Source organism: Platalea leucorodia (genome assembly GCF_965183815.1).
Source record: "Platalea leucorodia genome assembly, chromosome: 2".
Taxonomy (NCBI): domain Eukaryota; kingdom Metazoa; phylum Chordata; class Aves; order Pelecaniformes; family Threskiornithidae; genus Platalea; species Platalea leucorodia.
In genome coordinates, this window is record NC_138824.1 from 18,897,087 (window position 1) to 18,921,653 (window position 24,567).

At 40.6% G+C, this 24,567-nt stretch overlaps 1 protein-coding gene across 5 annotated transcripts in view; it reads right to left on the reverse strand.

Moving 5' to 3' along the window:
* RDX (radixin) overlaps nucleotides 1–23,877 on the reverse strand; it is a 42,159-nt gene extending 18,282 nt beyond the window's left edge. For 2 of the 5 annotated variants that reach the window (XM_082304327.1, XM_082304326.1), the window contains exons 1-3: nucleotides 23,640–23,877; nucleotides 15,693–15,764; nucleotides 5,007–5,090 (exon numbers count right to left, since the gene is read on the reverse strand). In XM_082304327.1, coding sequence (XP_082160453.1) covers nucleotides 5,007–5,090; nucleotides 15,693–15,704 — 96 coding nt within the window. In that variant the 5' untranslated portion in view covers nucleotides 15,705–15,764; nucleotides 23,640–23,877. Of the gene's footprint in view, nucleotides 1–5,006; nucleotides 5,091–15,692; nucleotides 15,765–16,543; nucleotides 16,597–22,324; nucleotides 22,421–23,639 lie in introns of those variants that run through there. The other 3 variants (XM_082304325.1, XM_082304323.1, XM_082304324.1) reach the window with 3 other exon arrangements.
* Between the last annotated feature and the right edge of the window lie 690 nt (nucleotides 23,878–24,567).

Consider the following 24,567-nt stretch of genomic DNA (forward strand, 5'->3'; position numbering starts at 1 on the left):
AATACATTAACTGTTTTCACAACAGACTTGTAGTGTAATCACTGGGAAGTCCCCCATGACTTTATATGTGATCTGCAAAAAAGGATGAAACTGATGTGACAAAATCTGCTGTAGAAAACCTTCCATAAAGATCTGTGAATGAACAGTAAAAAGGAAGATGAACCTCAATATAAGATGATATTTAATAAAAACAAAATACTGTACATAAAAGACAACAATTTTAATTAGGCAAACAAAGTTCTCGTTGTAAAGGAAAAAAGCAACAAAGCTGTTATATTACTACACGTCTATGGTATTCCTAAGTCTCTAACACTACATCTGGACTGCTCATATCAACTTAAAAAAGGATGCTGCAGCACTGGAAATGTTTCAGAAACATTGAAAAGAATGATCAGTGACACGTAACATATTCTGCATAGCTAAGATGAGAACTAAGGCTACTGACAGAGAAATGAGGAAAGAAAAAATATGTTATAGGTCTATAAAACTTGCATGGCAGGTAGAAGGAAAATAGAGAATGATTATCCATTATTTCTCATAACGTAAGAATTAAGAGAATCAACAGAAATCATTAGATGGCAGGTTCAAAGCAAACAAAGAAGCACTTTTACTACACAGTATAATGAAACTTTGAAACTATCTTACAAGTCTTTTGCATAGTAAAAGTACACATGGATTCAATAAGCAATTAATCAGAAAGGTCCAGCAAAGATTATTTAATAACTGTAAACTCTGGCTCCAAAAGATCCAGTATGGCAGTACTTACGTATGTTCTCAGGTTGGACCATGCTGGCAAGCTGGTTTACTGAAGACTGTTTTATGGAAGCATTCAGATGCATGTGAAGTAAATAGAATTTTACACATAGATCCTCCTCCATTTTAAAGTAGTACTATCGGGTTGCAAAATTAAGATTTTGAAAATTAGAAAACGTCACAAGACAGCTGTGCAAACTTACTTCTGATGCCTTGCATATTTGCATTATTACTTAACAATCATTCATATGCACCTTTTTTTCCTCCTCTGCCCTTTCACCTTCAAGCTCCAAAGCACAGAATGGACAACGTTAATGGATCCAACCTGATTCCTTTAGTGAGCAGTTGTTTTCTCTAGAATTCCTACATCATTTACTTTAGAACATAAGAAACGTTAAGAACAAGTTTATGTTACTAGTACGGTCCTGAGTAACAGTAAATTTGGTGTCCCAACACAGAAATTTCAGACCTGCTGCTTCTTTTGGCACAGATCTCCTATATGATGCTAATCAAATTACTTATGGCTTTATCAGATGACTCTGAGAACACTCTTTGCTGCTGGCCAAGTTGAGCCTTTGTACCTGATCAGCCTCTGAGCTGCAAAAGTCAGTAAGAACTGCAGACGCTCAACAGCTCTGCCCATAAGGCATAAGGAGACAAGTGCTTATGCTCACGTCAAAACATTTTGCTCTCACCTGCTAACTACAGCCCTCCAACTGAGATGCACATTGCACATTATTTAAATACAGACAACTTCTCTACTGCAATGCAGAGTTACACATGCTTGCAAATCAACACTAAAAACAGCTTACACATTAACCTGTTTTACTTTAGACTCCGCAAATAAGGAAAGAGCATCGTCTATCACTGCGTGTCAACTCAAAGGAAAGATAAAAACATTTTCTGAAACTTTGTACCAAGACAATATAAGCACTTATGCACTGCAGTAGCATGATATGAAAAATAAGGACAGAATGAGAAACTCAGGAGTTCAATTCTGGCTCAAAAGATTCATTAAGTGGCTTCAGGCAAGTCTTCATCACATCTGTAAAACAGATTTATCCACCATCACATCCTACAACTTGACTATTAATAGGCAATAATAACTCCTTGGCGAAGAAGAGCAACCAGAGCAATAGACATGTTTTGGCAAATCAAAACATACACATAAATACAACCTAGCAAGAATTTCATTAAGCCAGCTTCCAAAGATCACAAGGGAGGTTTCCGAGACATCTGGAAAGGACAGTGGGGTATAACTTGAAATAAAGGAGACAACCCTCCCATTCTTTCTGAATGGCAACTACAGTAAGCCAGAGGTACTCATGCTCAGTGCTAACACCTTATTGAAAACCAAACAACCCCCACCATTACTACCAGTGTGCGTAAACATACCCACCACAGGATTCTTCCTCTCCTAGGAAAGTTACAGGTGCTAAACTGGTTGACTGAAGGAGGATAGATCCCCTCATGCCCATTCTGACAATTGACAGGATAGACAGGACTAACGATAAATATGTTAAGACACCTTCTGAAATAGGAGTAATTTTAAAAAAATGAGTTTGTGCAATAAATAAGAACTATACTGAGTTTCACAATGGAAGAGAAAAGAGAAAGCCACAAATGTCAAATGCTGAATTCTTGTCTGCTAGCAGATGAAGATGATGAAAACATACACAGGGAATGGGAAACAAATCAACAACTCCAGAAGACACCAATTAAAAGCTTAAAAGAACCGCTGACTGAAAAAAAGGACAAGTTGTTCACCAAAAATGTAGAGAAGCACAAGACAACAACTAAATTCATGGAGAGGTTATTTTCTGCAAGCAATAACCAGTAAGTCTACTGTCATGTCCACCATTTCTGCATAAACCTTGAAGACCAACTGTCTCAGTAACAGCGTGTGCTGGTTTTGGCTGGGATAATTTTCTTCATAGTAACTAACACAGGGCTATGTTTTGGATTTGTGCTGGAAACAGGGTTGACAATAGAGGTGTTCTTGTTACTGCTGATCAGTGCTTACAGAGTCAAGGCCTTTTCTGCTTCTCACCCCACCCCACCAGCGAGGAGGCTGGGGGCGCACAAGAAGCTGGGAGGGGACACAGCTGGGACAGCTGACCCCAACTGACCAAAGGGCTATCCCACACCATATGACATCATGCTCAGCATATAAAGCTGGGGGAAGAAGAAAGGGGGGGACGTTCAGAGTGATGGGATTTGTCTTCCAAGTAACTGTTATGCGTGATGGAGCTCTGCATTCCTGGAGATGGCTGAACACCTGCCTGCCAATGGGAAGTGGTGAATGAATTCCTTGTTTTGCTCTGCTTGCGTGCACAGCTTTTGCTTTACCTGTTAAACTGTCTTTATCTCAACCCATGAGTTTTCCCCTTTTACCCTTCTGATCCTCTCCCCCATCCCACCAGTGGGGGAGTGAGCAAGCAGCTGCATGGTGCTTAGTTGCCCGGGTTAAACCACAACACAGTGCTATTAAATTATCTTTCTATAGAGAAACAGCATAACTTCTGTCTGAAAAGTTCATGCTGGTTTTGCAATACAATTCAGCTCTTGATGTTACTCTGTGGAACTCATATATGAATTTAAGATCAGGCTGAAAATGCTTCTCTCCTCACATACAGCTACGCTGGTTGATTTTGCTTGACCTAACAGTTTTTCAATTTACACTTCCAGAAGTTGATTGTAAGAGCTGGTGAGATGTCAAAAGCCACACAGTGAATTAAGGAACAAAGCTGAAGAGACCATGAAAAAGAATTCAGAGCTGTATCTTTGTTCCCTGTTTGTGAATGCCCCTATTTGGATGAACCTGATTACCTGGGCACGAGACGTTACACAGCAGAACGTCACCCCACCCAATACTGCATGGCAGAAGATAGCAAAGGTTGGCAAAAGAGAAGTAACAGCTTGAGGCTTCTGTGCCACAGAATACCATACTTTTCATTTGATGTTGGTGTTGGTTAGACAAAAAGCAGGACAGTCCCTTTCTTCAAGAAGTCTTTGTAAGAGTCATGAAGCCTATTCCTATGTAGAGGCTGAAGATATACTGCTACTGATGTTAGAGAAAGGGGCGGGGGGTAGAAGTGTTAAGAGTCAGACAGTCATTTCAAACAAAAATTGCAAGTGAAATTTCTTTCCTCTAAAAAGAAAAAGCTCAGTGTTACAAAACAATAAACATTGTCCTCCTTTCAACTGATATATTAAGACATTTAATCAACTCTTAAAGGTCAATTAAAAGTTTAAGAGTTCTTAAAGAACTCTTTCAATGTGTTACTTTCTCTTAATACCTGTCATTACATACTTTAAGCATCTATAGTGGAGTGGACAGAAACAACAGTTCTACTAGACATAACTGTTGATACAGTTAAACTGTTTTTGAAGAGTTATTTCAAATATTTCTGCATTTTTAACTAACTGCATACATCTTGTATCTAGATAATAATGTATTTATTGGTTTCTTGAGGAAAAATGAAATGACACATTGACAAGCTTAACATTTTCTAGAACTCTCCACAACCTACACCAAAAAATTGTTTCAAGATTCTGATGGCTAACATCACACGAAATGAACACGAGAACAAATCTTTTTAAGAAATCATTTGTTTAACCCTTTTGACTGGTATACAACGGACACACTATCAAGTGAGAATGTGTAGTTCTGATGGGTCTGCAATCCATAAACACATTAAAGCCATCATTTTCATGTTTCCACTTAGGTTGTTTGGTTTGGTTTTTTTTTTTTTTAAACTTAAATTTCAAACTGGATCATAGGACGACATTACTTTCTAACATCTGGAAAGTGAAAAAGTATCTACAGCTTCCATTCTTGAGAAAACAAAAAAAGATGTTAGCTTTCCTTAATGAACTTTTATTGTTACATTCATTGTTAAGTAATGAAAGCTATATAAATTTCTAATACACATAAGTCTAACAATTATATTGCAGTTGCAACTATAATGTGATTAGACATAAAAAATACCATTAATTTCAAAGCAGTTCTATATGCATGATTCAGCTGAAGCATCACTGTTAACCTGTTCATGCAGAGTTGTCTTTGAATTTAACACATTCCATCAGAAGTAATGAGGAAGTTCAACCTAACCAAGAGCACACCTCAGATAATGTAAGGAAAACCATAATCTATACATGAAAACACTTCCACTTCCTCAAACCATGCCTTAATACCCACAATAGCTTCATGTGCTTGTACACATACATACAAAGACACACACATAAGTTACCTGATCAAAGAGCTGCTTGCCTGTTGTATTGGGCTGGATAGCAAATTCCAACTCTGCATCCATTGTGGTTACTCTGACATTGATCTACAGAAAATAAAGAAATATTTAAATCATACTGTAACAGTGTAATGCTTCTATATACTGTGATTAGCCTGTAAGAAACAATATACGGTAAGTAAATTCAACAATTTTAATGGTCTTGTATACAGACAAAACACAGCAGATATAAAAATGGAAAATTTGAATCTGCAAAAAATCTCATCTTTTTAGTATAAAAGCATATTCAGGATAATATTTAACACTAGGTTTGAAGGTCAAACCAGGGAACAAAGTTCAAAACCAATTTAATGGGACGTGACTACTGAACACTCAAAGAACACTGGGACATTCAGCTACTGGGCGCTGTCTTTCAGTGGGCTTCCCAAATGTGTGCAAAAGAAAAAGTTCCTAGTCATGTACATTATCATTTTAAGGTATTTATTACTTGCCAGTATAAAAAGACAAGCAGCCTCCTGCCCTGCCATTTCTAAAATAAAGAGGTTCAGCGGTCTTAAAGTATATAGGACTAGAGGTTGTAGACCTCAGGACAGACTAATAGCGTATTTTTCATCAATGGAAGGAAGAACTATAGAAGTTAGCTCCTCTTAATACTGATTCCATTCAATTCCCTTACCACAAGACTGAAAAGCCACTGCTATTCAATGAACAACTTCTTTCTCCTGAAATAGAGGACCATTTTCCAGATGATTCCTGACAGTCACTGCTTTTATTTGTTCTAAAACAAGTAGTCAAATATTCCAGGAGATATCTGGACGCCTACCTTACTTGGAAGTACAACAGCCTGTTCCAATTTCTCTTCAACTGGTACACACAGAAGTGAGAATTTTCATGAAACAGAACAAAGTACTAAATGCACAGTATTGTCTTCTCACTGTTAAAATAGTCCTCCGTTCCTACTGCCAGGGTATCACATTGTACTTATCTTTAGCGAATAGGAATATAAAGTGTTAAAGGTCAAATTTACTTTGCTATAAATGCAAAAACCAGAAACATGAAACTTATTTAAGGCACACAGATATATTCTAATTTCTCTCTACTATAAAATATGGAACAGCAATAAATTAGGACTTGTATTACAGGTCCTTACGCTACTTGATCTATGCCTGTGTAAACCATTTCCATTAACTATTTCCCTAATTTTGCCACCAGGTGGAATACTTTGAGAACTGAGAGTCTGGAAAAGTCTCCGCAAGACGGGGAACACAGAAGGGAGATCCAAGGTGTGAAAAAGAAAACTGGAGAGAAGTTAGTCCCCGTGCAACAGATTAAGCTTGTTCACTCCTTTCTTTAGTATCAAGGTAAACACTTTGGGCATGAGCTGGAAACACAAGACAAGAGTAGCAGGAGTCTGAGAACCTCTAGGTTATAGACCTGCAAACAAGGAAGATAGCGGGGGGGTTAGCAAACTGTTTTTGTGTGCAAACACTGATAAAGAACAAGAGTTGAAGGCTTTGGAGTAAAAGATAGTAAACTTTTATTGCAAAAAAAAAAAAAAAAAGAATTAGAGGGTGTGTGTGTCAGGAGGAGGGAAAAGAGGTGTTTTTTGCAGATTCTCTCACCCTGCCCATTTCGAGAGAAAAAAGTTTGCTTATTCTCTAACAGAACAAGACATTTTAAATAGCAGATCTAACTCACTGCCAGTTGCCCTGGTTTAAGTGGGGGGAGTTGCCCCTTAATTACAAGAAGTTAATTTTTTGGTTTTTTAAGCAGTTTTTCAATTTTAAAAACGAAGCCTGCTTTAAGGCAGCTACAAGTAAGCGAGTTACAAGGGATAAGGCTAAAATGTAACTTTATTAAATGCCAAAGCACCGGGTTATGTAACGCCAGCACTGCCAGACGGAGAAGCGCCAGGGAAGACCTACAAAGCACAGCAAGTTCAACCAACTGCAGCAGACTTCTTAGAGCTGCGGCAGAAACTTCTTGCATAAATATCCTCGCAACAAACGTCATCTTCTACAAATGCAAGAATTACTACCTGAAAGTCTACGTCCCTCACAAGAACTAAAAGACTCAAAGAGTAAAATGACAGATGCAAAGCAGAGGCAAGCTGAACGCAGCCTGTGGGTGCTGTTTGCTTCTGGAGGTTACTGCCTCGGAGGAAAGCAGAGTGCTATCAGAGCGCACAGCTGCGGCATCTGCCAGAGACACAAATACACGTTAGGCATACCTGGTCGCTTACGTGCGTTACAGCAACTGCTTAAGTCTTCAGCAACTTTCTTTTTCTTTGAACTTCTGATTAACAGGTCACCCAACTGGTAATTAATATTTACACTTTCAGTTCTGCCACGACAGTCGCAAATTAAATGCGAGCAATATTAAAATGTTACCTTTTATGATATGAGTTATTTAAGAAGAGACTTGCAAGGGTAACACTACACTTGATCATTTTCCTTCTGAAGACATTTGGACCGACTTAGATTTTTGGCATACAAATACTGAGCTTTTACAACTTTATAACATTGTTTCACAGCTTCAGTTATTTCTCGGCATGGAAAATAAGGTTACTTTTGGCAAAACCCAAGACTGAGCCCAGAAGGTTTACTTATCTAATCCAAACCTCGATCACACAGCATGCTCTCAACAAAATCAAACCTCTGGTGTCAGTTGCACTGTCTGTAAAATAAAGCTAACCAACTACATTAAGAAGAGTCAGGGGGAAGTTTCTACATTATAAATAAGGCAGGGAAGTGAGAAAATGCAGGCAGAGAAAGAAGGCCCAGTAAATTCTGCAATGGCCTGTCACTCGTAATCGGCTGTTGGGTATCCAGCTACTTTGAAGCAACACTCCTAACGTGACATTGGTGACAGGGGGAAATTATCTCAACCACAAAATTATGAAGACAGACACTAATCTGAACATAATTACTCTGAACCAACTTTACCACATGAATACGGGAAGAGGAAGCTCTTGCAATGGTGACAAGAGAAATGGATGAAGGTTTCCTGTAGCGCGTGTCGGAAGGCTACCACTACTCATACCACAAGACCCATTTAATGACTGCTTTTCAATCTTGCCTTCACCAGGATTACACATCTTCCTTCTAACTCAGAAACCATGACCAAGCACTAGACAAGACTCAGGCAATTAGTTCAGCTGCTCAGTCATGAGACAAAGCCCGTTCTGCTGCGCACAGGCTCAGGGTAAGAGCTGCAGCAAGTCTCATTTGGCATTCATGTGTAATTTTGACTGAACTCTGAGTAGATGCCTTTTAAGGATCCTACCCTGGTAAACTAATCAAGAAACTCTCTAGGTAGTTCTGCAATTCATATGAGTATGCCTGAACAAACATCATGTTGTTTTGTTTTGTTTTGTTTTTTAAGGTTAAAAAGTGGCTATACGCAAACATTATTTTTGATGCCACAATTTAACAATTTATATCACTTATTACTGACCTAGAGATCTCTATGCAAATATTAAATGCTAACATATGCTGATCATGTCCAGGAAATACTTTAAAATGCTATTGTAGGCTTAGTAACTGGGTAACATAGACTTTGTGAATCCTCTGGCAAGGTCCATGTGGTGAGAGATCCTCCCCTCCTCCTCCACAGATCAGGCAACGTCACACCCAAACGGCAGCTCCGCGATGGCAGACAGCATTGGCACCCGGCAATACAGCACTCCTAGACCAGCCCTCTTACATCCAGCACCAGATATCACTGACTTAGGCCACTGCAACATACACAGTAAGCAAAAAAACCCAACAACCAACCACAAAACTCCAATGCTTCCAACACCCAACCCACGGAGCTACGTACAGTTTTAATGCAGAGGATAAGACAGCTTCTCAGCTCCCATTTTAGATATATGACTATACTGATGTTCATCCAGTAAAGCTAGGACACGAAGTGCACTCTTGTGCTGGGAAGAAGGTGGCATTTAAAAAAAACCAACCCACAACCCAAAATGTGAACACCTTTAGGGTTTGCCTCTTTCTGGCAGAATTTCATCCTGAATATATTGCCTTTGTGCAACTATATGTTAAATTACATAAGCCAAGCATCTAGAAAAGCACAGGCTGCATTTAAAAGGCCATAATGGAAAAGATAAAAGGGCGGGTTAATGAGTTACTTTAATTTTTAAAAAAATTCTCAGAGGAAGAAAATGCTTAGCACAAAGTTTTCTTCAGCTGGCTACCTTTAAGAGTGCATTTTGTAAACAAAGCTGCTGTTAAGAGATAATAAAGAACACAGTGAAGTTTAGCACAGCATAGAAAAAAGCCTGCTAGACATTTAGGAAAATGCTACTGCAAAGCTCTATTTTAGAGCACCAAATCTCTGTGTAGAATACCAATACCTACCTCACAGCTTTTAAAGTGATTATTTAGCTTGGCTCATTTGCCTATACTGAACAATGTAAACAAGTGGCCAGGGACAGAAACATTTCACCATAAAAGGTTCACCAAACATTTGGAAAAAATTGCTACAAAAAGTATAGTTTTTCTTTATTTCTGACAAAAAAGCTTTGTCCCCATATCCGGATATACATACATAGTTTTTAATCTATTTCTAATAAACTTTTCCCAAATAATAATGCTTTAAACCCTTGCATTGTGACAGTTATCTTCTTCACTTTATAGAATCATAAAATTGTTTGGGTTGGAAGGGACCTTTAAAGGTCATCTAGTCCAATCCCCCTGCAATGAGCAGGGACATCTTCAACTAGATCAGGTTGCTCAGAGCCCCGTCCAGCCTGGCCTTGAATGTCTCCAGGGATGGGGCATCTACCGCCTCTCTGGGCAACCTGTTCCAATGTTTCACCACCCTCACTGTGAAAAATTTCTTCCTTATATCTAGCCTGAAGCTACCCTCTTAGTTTAAAACCATTACCCCTTGTCCTATCGCAACAGGTCCTACTAAAAAGTCTGTCCACATCATTCTTATAAGCCTCCTTTAAGTATTGAAAGGCCGCAATAAGGTCTCCCCGCAGCCTTCTCTTCTCCAGGCTGAACAACCCCAACTCTCTCAGCCTTTCCTCATAGCAGAGGTGCTCCATCCCTCTGATCATTTTTGTGGCCCTCCTCTGGACCTGCTCCAACAGGTCCATGCCCTTCCTGTACTGAGGACCCCAGAGCTGGACGCAGTACTGCAGGTGGGGTCTCACCAGAGCAGAGTGGAGGGGCAGAATCACCTCCCTCGACCTGCTGGCCACGCTTCTTCTGATGCAGCCCAGGATACGGTTGGCCTTCTGGGCTGCAAGAGCACATTGCTGGCTCATGACCAACTTTTCATCCACCAGTACCCCCAAGTCCTTCTCTGCAGGGCTGCTCTCAATCCCTTCATCCCCCAGCCTGTATTGATACCAGGGGTTGCCTCGACCCGTGTGCAGGATCTTGCACTTGTCCTTGTTGAACCTCATGAGGTTCACATGGGCCCACTTCTCAAGCTTGTCCAGGTCCTTGGTATCAGAACTAGCAGTCTGAGTTTATCTGTATTTTACCAGACTTCATAGAATCATAGAATGGTTTGGGTTGGAAGGGACCTTAAAGATCATCTGGTTCCAACCCCCCTGCCATGGGCAGAGACACCTTCCACTAGACCAGGTTGCTCAAAGCCCCATCCAACCTGGCCCTCAACACTTCCATGGATGGGGCATCCACAACTTCTCTGGGCAGCCTGTTCCAGTGCCTCGCCACCCTCAGAGTGAAGAAATCGACTTGCTTCAGGATGATTAAAACAGTCAAGGGAAAGGGCAGAACATATACACACTTATCTATGGATTATTCTTTGTGAAGGGAGCAACTGATGTTTTGATAACAAATGTTGCTAATAGGTTATGAGGACATTTGCCCCAGCTCACAAAACAGTATTTATAAAAAACAATCTAAAGCAATTTATCTATGAAAGAATTTATCCAAACCAATAAAGAATATAGTCAATGAACATACCTGGAACAATAAACATCAATGTGCACATATTAAAAGCAGGCATTTCATATGGGAATTATATTTTTGTTGTATTCTTCCACTGCTTTGAGGACTTGAAAAAAAAAAAAAATAGTTCTACACTTCCTTGTAGTATCTAACTTCAACCCTCCACAATTTAATGGGATGTTACACAGTCACCACATTAACCTTTGGACTTCTTCTCAAACAGAGAGACACTCCATAGGATATGCACAAAAACTGACTGCTAGCTTAATAGTCTAATACTTGCTATTACCGTACTTCAGCCATCATTTGCTGATATTAGTCATGGCACTTCAGCTTTCATCAGGAAGCCCAAAACTGAGTAGGTACCAATATTTAGTCAGAAAGCCATTTAAAATTACATGAAAAAGGTTTCCAGTGGTTTTGCGTTGTTTTAATAAATGCAATATGAATTAGTCGCATGTAAAAGCCACAGAAACCAGTCCAATTCTTATTTATAAGAAAATTGCATATAGCAAAAAAAAGTTTTTTCCAAGAGTTTCTTCACACTAGTTCAGCTGATTACTATATTAAGTTTGCATATTAAATTATTTGTGTTAAGGAGTAGCAGTGTATTGGTCCCACTGCTTTACACACTGCACAAACATACACAGCACACTCTCCACATCAACCTCAAAGCAGACATAGGAAGAGATGTAGGAGAAAAATTAATGAAGAAGATAAGGTAAGAAGGTAAGGATTAAACAGCATGAGGAACAGAAGGCTACAGAATAATGGCAAATAGATTTTACTAATAGACAAGTCAAAAGAAAGCAGTCCTCCAAACTGACATTGGTTGCCTATTTATGCTGCAGAAATAAATCATATATTCAAACCATAATTCAAATACTGCACTACACATATCAAAGATTTTCCTGTAAAACACCACCACTCTAGTCAAAAATTAAATTTATACACTGTTTCAATTCAACCACTTTACAGAAATTAACTTGATCCTGTAAATACTAATTCAAATTTTAAACATCAGATTCTGAATAATATGTAGAGCTACTCCTTCCGAATACATGATATCGTAAAATGTTGAAGAAGTCTAAAAAAAGAATTCTTTTTTAATCTTAAGCTTTGACATCTACCCTTGTTACTACCTAGCGTAATGCTTTCTCTTTCACGCCTTGCAGTCTTGTACAAAAATGCTGCAAGCTACCAGCAAAAATAGTTGATAATTTTAACTCCTGGTATACCCTACAAATGCAACTAATATTTCAGTCAATTAAACCTAATCTTCTTAGCCTATGAAATGATTAACAGTTATGTAACTAATGATGTCTAATTTTAGTTTCTATGTTTCTATTTTTGGTGAAGATGTGGGAGAATGGCATACAGCTGAGAAACATTTTGTATCTGTTCTTTTAGGAAGAAAGCACTGAAAATAAGATTCAACAAATATTCTATTCTTCACTAATCACACTGAAAACAGCCCTATTAACAGCTCCAATTTTGATTACAGCAGCAAAGACCTAATTAAACAAAGAAGTCATCAATTTTTTTTTTTAGATGGATCACAACAGAAGCTAAATGAAACTTAATTTTGCACTGCTACGCAGAACTGAGAATATTAAATCTCAGAACTATTTTGTTTTAAAAGCAGAGGAGATGCTGAGTGAACTGCTTGGAAGAATGGAAAGCCACTTTGTTCCAAACGGAGCCAAAGTGAACAGACTTTTCTACTGAAGCAATCAAACAAGAAAATGTTTCAATAATGTATATTTCTCTGACACATATTACCTTAATAGCTCAGGACAATATATTAAGTCACTTTTACCCTTTGAAAACAGCCTTTTCACTCAAGCTATTTAACCCAGTAGCCTCTAAGACAGAAAATCCCAAACACATAAGAAGAGTGACCTCTTACTACCATGTATAAGAAGATTGTTCACAGTGGCATGAATCTTATTTCAGACTGAGACTTCAGGGAAAAATGAAAGAACTTTGCTTTAAAATTCAACTATGCCAAGACCTTCTACTGGTCTTCATTTACTTAATTTTGTCTGGAATACTACATAACTTTTCAACGTGAAAGCAAAAAAGTGAAACCAAAATCTATTCCATTGGTGGTTCTCTAATTTAGTGTTTACTGATTTCATTTAAACCAATCTATAGCGTAATTATTTGTTATGCATAACAAAAAAAATTCATTCCAAAAATGTGGAGACAATTTACTTATAGTTGTACTGCACAGGTTCACACATTTACAAGACTACCAGATTTTCTGAAAACTATCAATTAGATCATTACAGCAGAATCTGGGGGGGGGGGGAACCTAAATAGGTCACAGTAATGCAGAGAAGAGAACTATAAAATAACACCGTCAAAATTCTCACCAGTTATGTTAACTGGGTTTTCTTAGGTCTTATCCATGATTATTTCATTGTTTTTCAGGTTAAAAGACCTCCAATAATAAAACTACAGAACAGTGACAGTCTTACTGCAACAGCTGTCAAAAATAAAGAACAAGGAGTTGAAGCACCAATAGCTTCCGGACTAGAAGTACATTTAGTTATTGTGGATTGTCTTTAAGACAACTGGAAAGAGCTACAGTGAATGTCCAGAGCAAGAGTCCAGTACTATCAAACCCTAGCAGAACAGCAAGACTCTTCAAAGAACAATGTCGGATTCATTAAACATAGCCAATGACTAGGCTCTTACAGTCTCCAAAGAAGGGAGGGGGGGGAAAAAAAGGCGGGGGGGGGGAAAGCTCCAAAGTGATCTAAGAAGCAACCAGAGCAAAATCTGAGGCTTGATTTTTATAGGGAAAATTACTTTATCTTTGGCATGTGTGCTACTTCTCCATTCACTGATTACCAATTATAATTACAGCAACCTGTAGTTTACAGGAAGAAATCCATACGACATTTTTCAAGAAATGCGATCAATTTAATTTCATTTCTTAATGCCTCCTTTCACTTGGCTTCCTTCTAAGACCTCACACATGCCTACATCATCAGGAGACATACAAGAACATCCCAACATGAGAACTCTTTATATAAAGCCTCTCATAAAAGGAAAAAAAAATTATCTCATCTTTGGCATGAGTCCAGCTTCTTTCCTAAGATCTGGTAGCTAATTTCCATTCCTAGCGTGGATCGTGAGCTCTTCCAACACCTCTACAATCTCAGTTCTAAGGATATTGCTTTTCTTGTGAACAACCCTTAAACCGTATTTCCTACGATTTTCTCAGGTCCTTAAAATAGAGGGAACCCTACCTGCCTAAATTTCATGGTTCCAGTCCCAGAATTTAAAAAGAAGTAACCTCACTCAGGCTGTCTTTTTTTCTAGTCATCACTTCTATGACTTCATTGCTCTGTAGCTGCATGAAGTTGGGGGACTCAGGAATCACATGGGCTCACAGTGACTTTTTGCCTTATTCTTAAAATTCAGTTTTCCAGTTGAGAAGCTCTATCAAAGGCACTACTCAATTACCATAGCCAGGGCTCAAAAAGGTCAGAAAACTGTATGCTGCTAATTCATTTTCCTGCCCTTAATCGTGCAGCTTTCTGTAAGAAGGGGGCAGGATAAAAATAACTACTTCCAACTTCAGAAAGTGCTAAGATATTGCTCCCAATCCACAGGGGGGGAAAGAAGAAATTACAGAGCAATATGGTATGGGCAGCTGGTCAGTAGACCAACGGCAAAGCTCAGAACAGAACTTCTAGCCCTTGAACAGTCCCATGGTCACATTATTCATTAAGCTGTATCAGTTCCAAATACTGCTACGCAATGCAGACTGTTTACACCGGTAAGTTCTGATTAATAGCAAAAACCTTTTATACATCTATGTATAGGTATGTCTATGTGTACACACACACACACAGAGACATATTTACTCTTAGTAACAGATCTGCCCTACTCCTAATCTACTACCTCAATGAAACATTAGGAAACAAAGAAAGCCTGAAGGGTACATAAACCAATTGAGTTGAATACAAATAATATCCCCCGACAATTTGGTTCCCTTTCTGAATGCTTTGCTCACTGCGTACAAGGGGAAGAGACAAAAGTCATTTAACACATGGCAGATGAAATCCTAAGCAACCAGTATTACATCAACAGCAAAAGAATCAAGCTGCTGAATAATTATCTCCTCAAAGAATTCTAGCACTATTATCAAAACAAAAATGGATGAACCCTTATCTCAGCTGAAGTGAGATGAATAGGAGACCACAAACATTGCTTATTTCCTCCCTTCAACACTTCAACCTTCTAGGTTATACCCTCTACCACGGTAAAACTACCACCTAACTTAGTGCTGTTGCTGTCACAGACACTTTACACATGTTGTCTTCCCCTGCCAAATCCTGCAGCAAATCCTTCCACTGATTCTCACAGACATTAAGTCAGGCTCAAATTATGCCTCCATTAACCACTGTTTGTCATCTCATCTCAAAGTCAACAATTCTTGAAAAGTCATTCCTCCTGCCAGCCAAATGGGCTCTAAGTTCATTGTGGTTTACAAGTACTGCCCCATCTCCAAGTATGCTCCACGCAACTTGCAGTACCAAGCTCTCTTGATCTTTTTTCACATGTTGGTATTAAACTCTCTCAACTCCAATTGTACATTATCAGATCTTATGAAATCTAGAAAGGGCAGAATCAAAACAACTAGAGCTGTTATAAGATCACCACTCTAAAATGTGAAAACCCTGTTAGATTTCATATGAGTAAGCTCATCTTAAGTAAGATGAGAACAGCTACTTACTGGTTTCGGCATTTTTCTTGTTTTCTTTAGTCTCTTGTCCACTTAAGTCTTCTACAAACTCTTTGTCCCCTTCTGTCAAAAACAAAATTAAAAGGGTTGTTTTTAAATTAATCATAACAGAGTTCATGCACATCACAGCAAATAGTACAAATTCCAAAGCAGCTAAACAAGTGCTCTACATGTACAAAATACACTTCTCAGTAAACAACATAAAAAGCAACTAAGTTAGCCAGTACCAGAATCTACAGGTCTCTAAGCAGTAACCTCCTTTCTAGCTTTTGTAGAATAATAATACACTAATGTCAGAATAAAGAGACAACAGTTCCCCTAGTGCTACAAATTCTTTTTAAAACTTTTGATATCAGACATCTTCTAGTATTAAAAATCTTTAACATTATTTGCGAGGAAGTAAAATTTGTACAAGATACTCCAAAGCTGCAATTTAATCTGTCAACTCTAGTCAAACTTGAAACATCATGGAAACAAAGAAAAAACCTAACATAATTTTAAAGCATCAAAATTGTATTTCATGTCTATAAAAGCATCTGTTTCTCTCAGTGAAGGAATGATACGGTCATTTTTCCCAAACGGAGAGAAATGCAAGTACACTGTCACAATAAAAAAAAAAAGGAAGAAAATCTGCTCTGGTTAAAATAATAGAGATTTTTTTTTTTTTTTAAGCAGAAAGGCTGCAAATTATGTCTACATGGTAATGAAACTATTCACTATTGTGTTGTGTTCCAAACAAGTTTTTATGGCTTGAAAAAAATAAGCTTGCAATGTTATTGGTAGATAGCATTCTGCCTCCTTTGCAGTTCATTCTAACTCAGAAAGAATAAGCAGCTAGTCACCTTCTTGTGCACTTCTAAAGTAACGACTTCCATGAATCAGTCCTGCCGCTGGTCTGCAAAGAGTACCAAAGGTGGCATTGCCTTCAAAAATACTATTAAACTGGAATTATAGTTATACTAAGAAAAACGAAAGTGACATACTACTCTGAATAATCCAAGATTCCAGTATTATAACTCCATGATTGCATCAGATGAATAAAATTTTCAGAAATGCTTTAAAATATATATATATAAAAGGAAAAAGGCAAAATGTTTAGAGTAATTCATTTATCAAATGCAAATGTTTTTATAAATGATTTCTCATTCATAATGAAAATGAAAATATATTGTTATACATATATTTACAAAAAAAGTTATTTTCCTTGCTTCTTGGCAATAAAAAAATCAGTAAATATTAGAAACATTTGCACAGCAACCTAAGATGCGTTAGCATTTCATTTTTATTTCTTTTTCTAATCTATAGAGATGTATTTGAAAAGAGGAAATGGAAAAAAGAGATAAAGGATGAAAACAGAATTTAAGAAGTCTCAGTGTTGCTGGCTGGTAAAGAAAAATGAATGTTAAGGCTAAAGATTACAGAAAGAGAGATCGAATGGTATAATGCAGATACGGAGCAAATTTTGTTTAATGAAAAATCAGCCTGAAAAAAATAAAACAGTATCTTTAAGTTATATTCATTATGACATAATTAATGTAGCACAACTATAAAGGTATAATACTGTTTACCTAACATAAAGACAATCACATTCCAGCAGATTATTTTTTTTAATTATGGAAGATATTCTAAAGTATTGGACAGTATCAGTAAGACTACTATTCTACGATATTGTTCAATATATTCTTGAAAAATATTAATACACTTTTACAAAATTCCCCCCTTTTTTTTCTTTTAAGCCAAAAGAGCTTTCGAGGCAGGGGGCAGGGAGTTTGTTTGGGTCCTTAGGACACTGACTTTTGATAAAATTCAATAGCACATTTCCAGTTCACAGAAGAGATTGCCCCCTCTTCTCCCCTCCTTTCCCTAATGTACTCCTCAGAAAAATTCAAAAGAGTAATAAAAAGCAAAACAAGCTTGGCTCTAATATCTGCTAACAGCAAGCAGGATTCCGAGCTGTAGTAATCCCTGTGTTCACCTTTTTGACAGAGGCTCATTGCTTGCAAAACTGAAGGCAGATTGAAGCCCTAGAGTTAACTCAGTTAATTAACGATGCAAAAGCTAAATTAGATTCTCATCCACCATTTTATAAGCGTGCCAACTCAACAGTACTAAAAGGAATAGAAAGTAGCACAACTATTTTTATGTGCCTGTAGTTATATTAGCATTGACGAGAAGGGGTATGCTAAGATGACTGATAAGTCAGTCCAGTCGCCAGGAGACAAATGAGAGCATATGGCAGAAGGCTGAGATCTGTGTCATCAACTGATTACTCTCTCAGGTCTTTTTAAGAGAGACCATGTCTATCACTTTCTAGAATGCCTGTCATACCCTCACATGTTTTGTCATTGCAAATTCTTCCATAAATATGTCCCAACTTTTTACTTTGGGTTTTACCCAAACATTTTGTTAAACTACTACCAACTAATCCTAAATTACTTATCTGAAAACATGTTTTAAAACCTTAAGGTAATTTTTAAAATCAGAAACATGACTACAAAGTTTTATAGGATAATTCTATGTCATCAAATCACAATTGGTAGACATGTAATTTAATTTAGTTTACAGCAATAACATTTACTGTTCACATGCAATAAAACAAAGCTATCAGCTAAAAGTAAGAATCCTCTTGTGCAAAACTCAATAAAAATGAAGTCTCACTGCCAGCCCCACAGATCTCATGGGCCTGATAAATTATCACAGTACACAAGCAACAGAAAAAAAAAAAATCTATGCAATACAAATAATAGCCCAGGTGTTTTTTGTTGAAGTGTTTGTTGTAACATCTTTTACTAGAGTAAAAAAAAATTCTATCATTTCTTTAAAAACAAAAATTTAATAAATTCAGAGCCAACTATGCTGAACTTGTTTTTATTTCAGATCATAAAGACCTTGTGCCATCTTATAAGGGAAAAAAAACCAAACAAACAAACTCAACAGATAGGGTCTGCAACTTAAATTCATTGACCGTTGTTTCCATTTTATATATAATGCAAAAAACAGCCTGTGTTTATATGCTTTCATACTCAAAATGTTATGCAATTTCAAAACAGTATATTCACACAAAAGCATCGCAACTAAGTATTATACGTATACAAAAATCAGTAAGTTCCCAGATCTTAAAATTGTGCAAAATTTGAAATCAAATAAGCATCAAATAGAAAAATAACACCGTATCTTTCCCAATTACTGGCACCAGCTAAGATTAAAAACAAAACAAATATAAGGAAAATATTTGGCCAGAAGAAACAAAAAAATCACTACCAAGCAAAATATTGTGCATCTCCACTATTATTACTGGAGTGGGAGTTCACTTCTGCTACTTACGTGTTTCCAATAAATTTATAGTTAGTGGATGCAACCGTACGAGTTTTACTAAATTTTTACCTTTGAAACAATTAATTACTATACTTACTTTTATCTTAACACTCATGTGAAATAGCATTGCAAATACATGGAAAAAAAACAGGCAGCTGGGATTGGGAATGATATCCCTGTCGCTTCCTGCATTCTGAAACCAGCTTGTGACCTACTAGACATAAAGGCTCATCCCTTTGGCATTTCAATTCCCAAAGCTGCCTCTTCCAAGTCAGGATTAGCAGGGTTGTGACTTTGCAGAGTTCCTACTGCTACAGCCCTCCAGACCTCGAGACCTTTGCAGCATATGCAGTCATCTGGACTCTGGACCAAATCGCCAAAATATCAGCAGGCTCCACATCACAAACAAACAAAAACTCATCCAGAACTTCAAGAATTCTCTTGAAATGCAGAACTGTGACTTCAATTCATTTCACTACAAGGCAGTTACGATTTTTAAATCAGTATCATCCATGTTTCCAGTTATGCCACGGAAGCCAACAAATAAAGCAATTGTTGAAAGATGACAAAGAAAGCTTTCTTCAGAAAATGATGGTGCATAAAATGCTTGATGCCAAAATTCTGTCAAATAATTTATGCAGCAGCTGTTTTCAAAAGAAACATTCATACACACAGCCATGGGTCTGAGGTCAGGTGAGGATGGGCGAGGAGGCAGAAGGCTTGAGCAGGACGCCTGACTGGCAGAGAACCAGCCCTCAAAAGCAGGATCCCTACCTGACAGCTTAGGACCTTCTCTCAGAGGCAGTCTCTTCAGCAGTGTGCCTCCTAAGCTCTAGCAAGAGGAGTATCACCTATATTCCTACATACAGATGGCAGGGACCACAGAGCTTTAGCCACAACAATACAAATAACTCATTTATTTACAGGAACTTATTTAAAATTAATATACTTTGTCATTTCAAAGGCTTAGACCATTCCATTTCTTGTGATACCTAGAAGTTTTACATCTTTGGGGAGGCAGCAATAGGCAACTTACAGGCCACTGTACCTGACTAACTGGTCTCGGCTTTCTACAAAAATGCCTCTCTATTCCAAAGCAGCCTGTGAATGCCTGCAGGGCAATCATCTTTTACTCCAACAGCTCCCTAATGACACACTTGCTGCCGTCCAATAAAGAAGTTCATTTGCCACAGACTTCTGCATATGTCTTTTTCAGACAGAGAGGTCGTCTACACAACTGTCTGCGATGAAAGCAAACCAAGGGGGGAACGAAAACAAGCCATCTATCTCACAAAAAAGGAAAAATAAAGAGCTGAATTCTATATCTAACACGCAATAATTGAGATTTGATCAGTGCTAGATATCACATGCAGAGTATTACATACCAACTGGGTTTTTTTTAGTACTGTATCTTTAGCTTCTTAAAACCACAATTTCCCCCAATCCGCCCTTCCCCGAAATACTTGAGATAGGCTTGCTGTCTCTCTGAAAAATAATTGCAACGTAACCAGTACAATTGTTATGCATTAAATATATTTATAGTTAAACATATTTTGAAGAGTGAAGTGTTTCTTCCAAACTGGAGTTCCTGAGAACTTCAGAAGTCCAAATGAAAACTTGGGAGTTGCCAACACAGTAGTTAAAAAGCAACACAGACCAGCCAAAGAATATTCCTGCAATACTTGCAGTTTTACCAGTTAATGAACTGGTATGCTATAGATGTGCTATACAATTTACATACGGCTTATATTTATTAAGTTTAGTAACCTTACTTCAAATTTTAGCTTCAAAGTACCCACAACTGCACTATTGGAAATAACTCAAAGATTTTGAAGAGTCCTTCAATGACAGGATGGCAAATCTTCCCATGTGCATCTGATACACAAGCAAAGATGGAAATTAAGAAGCGTGACTGATGCAGGTACTCTGTTGTTTCAAGGTGAAATAAATTTTCATCTAAAAATACAGTTAGCAAAGAATTATGACAACCAAAATTCCGGGTATATCCCATTTCAAAAGCAGGTGTTATATTTTCTGAATAACGCTGTTAAGTCTCTTAGAACTAGTTCCATAAAATAAAGGAAACTTATGAACATGAACTGGCCCCTCGCATCAGTCTCCACATACACCAGCAAGAGTTCTTAAATCAAATGTTCTAGTGTAAAGATTAACAACTCTCTTTCTGGGCCAATATAATATTTCTTTTTCCTTGTACTACATGACTTGAAGGTTTCATTTCACCGAGTGATTAATAAACGTCTAAAGAAGAAAGGAAAAAAAAGTTTTTAAATTCAAAGCACAGCTAAGAATTAGGTACTGGTAAAGTTAGCCCACAGATGCAGCCCTTCAATGTTGAAAGGAAAGAGTTTACCTAGGCCCCTTCAGCTCTGGAGTAAACTCGCTGAGCATGCAAGATACTGCTCCATTAAAGCAGCACTCAGTGTATCTTTCAACAATCAGGACTTTCTTCAGAAGTTTGTGTAAAGCTTTGTTTACATTTACAGACTTGAAAATCCTCCCTTTCCTCTACTCCCACAGACTCTGCATGCAACAGAAAGTGACAGGACAGCTTTGATGTAAATATTTAGCATATCCAATAGAAAGAAGTAATACCTTAAACAACTTCCCTCTTCACCTCTGCCAACAGAAGTGCCCCTTCTCAAAAAGCTAAGCAAGGTTCTTGAAGGAGAAAGGCCGTATACCTATCCCGGCAGTGGCTAAAGTAACCTTCTTTACCAGGAACTGCCTTCTAATATTATAACCTCTACACTTCTTACTCCCCTCGTTTTGCTTCTTGTAGATGGATCCATATTCTCACTCTCTTTATAGCTTTATCTAATTTTCTGTGAACAAACTTTTTTTCTGGCAGCTTGATTATCATCAAGCCCTGCAATGCTCTCTACTGCAATGGCAGAAATAGTCAGACCAGAACTCTCTCTGTCATCTCTACAAACACTTTTACACCGTTTCTTTCAGTCAGCATGCAAGGAAAGCTCTCTGGACAGCTCCCGACATGTCACACCATGTCATTTGCTGTGTGTTTTCTAAAGCTGTTTGCTGTACTTTTGCTCTCTAGTCTCCCAACCTGATGGAAGAGCTGTGTCACTTCGGCACAAAGCTTGGAAATATGCCACTGCCTTGCAATTGCCATTTGCTGGGAGGCTGCTTATCTGGGAACATTGCACTGACTTGCAGTTTATTTTTCTGATATTCCCTCTTATGCTGAATCAATAGATCAATAGAGGCAAGTCTTATAATTCGATAAACAGCCACTACTTGTCTCTTATCTTTAACGATCACGAAACTACCTCATTGCAGCAGCCATAACGTTACTGTATACCAGCTCCACGTCTTCCCTTGCAACACACGCTGCCCAGCAGCATCGTGCCAAGGCACTATATAAGAGCTGACAGCAACAACGGTATTTCTATGGTCTTCTCAGTATGTGAAGTGCTGCGCAGGCAGATGCATCCTCAAAACGTTTCTGTGACATAAACACGATGACAAGCATCTCTGATGAAAACAAAACAGAGCAAGATGCAGGGACACGTCTGAGGCCTGATACAAACCAGTCACAAAGACAGAATTAATTAAAACTCAGAATTGCAACTCCCATAACTCAGTCAAAAAAAAAGGCATCTTTTTAAAAGCCTGTACCAGAAAGAGGAACGTGAAATACTTGTCTAGGGTGTTACATAGACCGGAAAAGACAGCTTAATAGCACCTTACAACTGATGTGAGTAGTTGTGTTGGCATGGAGTCCAAAGAGTTATTTTTTTCACATTCGAATTAAGAAAAAACTGACAAAAGAGAAACGAATTCCACAAAGTTGAAACTAAAACCCCTTATCTGCACTAGACTTTAAGCGGCAAGGTTCATCACAAATGCCCACGACTTGTACAAAACATTAATCCATTCAAAAAAACAATGCACAAAGGCTCATTCAGGGCCGCTGTGCCCATTACGTCGGTCAGTATTTAAGGACTGTAAAAACGTGCATTTGTTGAAAACAATAGACAGCAACAGATGCTCCGCAGAACTTGTTTATGAAGTAATTCCTTATTATTCCTCCACACCGCCACAGCCGGCCGGCCCGACTGCCACATGGCTACGGCCACCTCGAGGGCCACCGCGCTGGGGGAGATGAATAACGCAGCGGGGGCCGCGCGGCTCGGGCACGCCGAGGGCGCGCGCCGGGGCTGCCCCAACAAAGCGCCCGCCCGCCGCCCCCGCGAGCCAGGCCCCCCTCCCCGGCGGCGGCGGGGTCGGCGAGCCAGGCCCCCCCCTCCCCGGCGGCGGGCGTCGCGCCCCGGACCCGAGCAGCGCGCTGCAATGCCACGCCGCCGCCGCAACAAGTCGCCCCGCTGGGCGCCGGTGTCCCCCTCCCCGCCCCCCGAGGGCTGCGGGCGGGCTCCCGCCTCAGGCTGCCGCCAGCGCGGCGGGGGAGCGGGCCCCCACGGCCGCGGCCCGCCGCCCCCGCGCTGCCCTCCGGGGCGCCGCGGAGGGGGAGACCCCGCCCCCGCGCCCGCTGACAGCCGCCCCCGCTCCCCTCGCCTCAGCGCCCCGCGGGGCCGGCGCGGCCCGGGCGGCCGCTCCCTGCGCCCCCGCCTCGCCTCGCCTCACCTGCGGCTCCGCTCCCCCGCGAGCGGGGCGGGCGCTCCGCGGCGTCGGGCGGAGGGGGGGGACGAGACCCCGGGGCAGGGTGCCGGGCGCGGCGCTCTCCGCTCCTCCTGGGGCAGGGCGGCGCGTCCCCCCCCCGCCGCGCAGCTCCCCCCTGGCAGCGGGGCAGGAGGCGCTGCGCGGCCGCCCCGTGCTGCTCGCGGCGCCGCCGGGGACGAGGCGCCAAGCGCGGCCGCCGCTGACAGCTCCGCAATATGGCGGCGGCCGCCGCCGTTCAGATTTTCCCCCCTATCAGAGGCTGCTCCTGCGCCCGCACTGGGCATGCGCGGCGCGGCCGGGCGTGCGCGTCGGGCGGCGCGAAGCCGCTGCCCGTAGGGCCGGCGCTGGCGGCGGGGGCGTGGGGGCCGGCGGAGGGAGCCGCGCCGCGGCCGTCAGGGGGCGGCGGCTGTCGTTGGGGGGCACGGAGGGTGAGGGACCGCAGCTGGCGTGGGGGGCACAGCGAGGGTGAGGGGACGGCGGCGGGCGCCCACCCTGTGAGGCGGCGTCCGGGGCGCGGCGGCCCCGAGGCCCCTCTGCACGGAGCTTCCCAGCGGGCTGAGGCGGTGCTCGGAGGGGCGGGTGCCCCGCGGACATCGGCCGAGCCCGGCTCTGCCCGCGGAGCGCTCCGCTCGCGTAAGTGAGGAGAAGATGAGGGGCGAGAGCGCCTCCGTTAGCCCAGCGGGGCGGCCGGCAGGAGGAGGTGTCCGTAACGCCTGAGGAGGGCGGGGGAGCTGGCGGCGTGGGGCCGGGGCGCGGCGGGAGAGGGCGGCACGGAGCGGGCCGGCGCCGTGCCCGCAGCCGGGGGAAGCAGCCGGCGGGGTCGGGGGTCGGGGCGCGGCGGCGGCTGTTAGGGAAGGGAAGCCCTCGGAGAGAGCGCGGAGAGCGGCGTGGG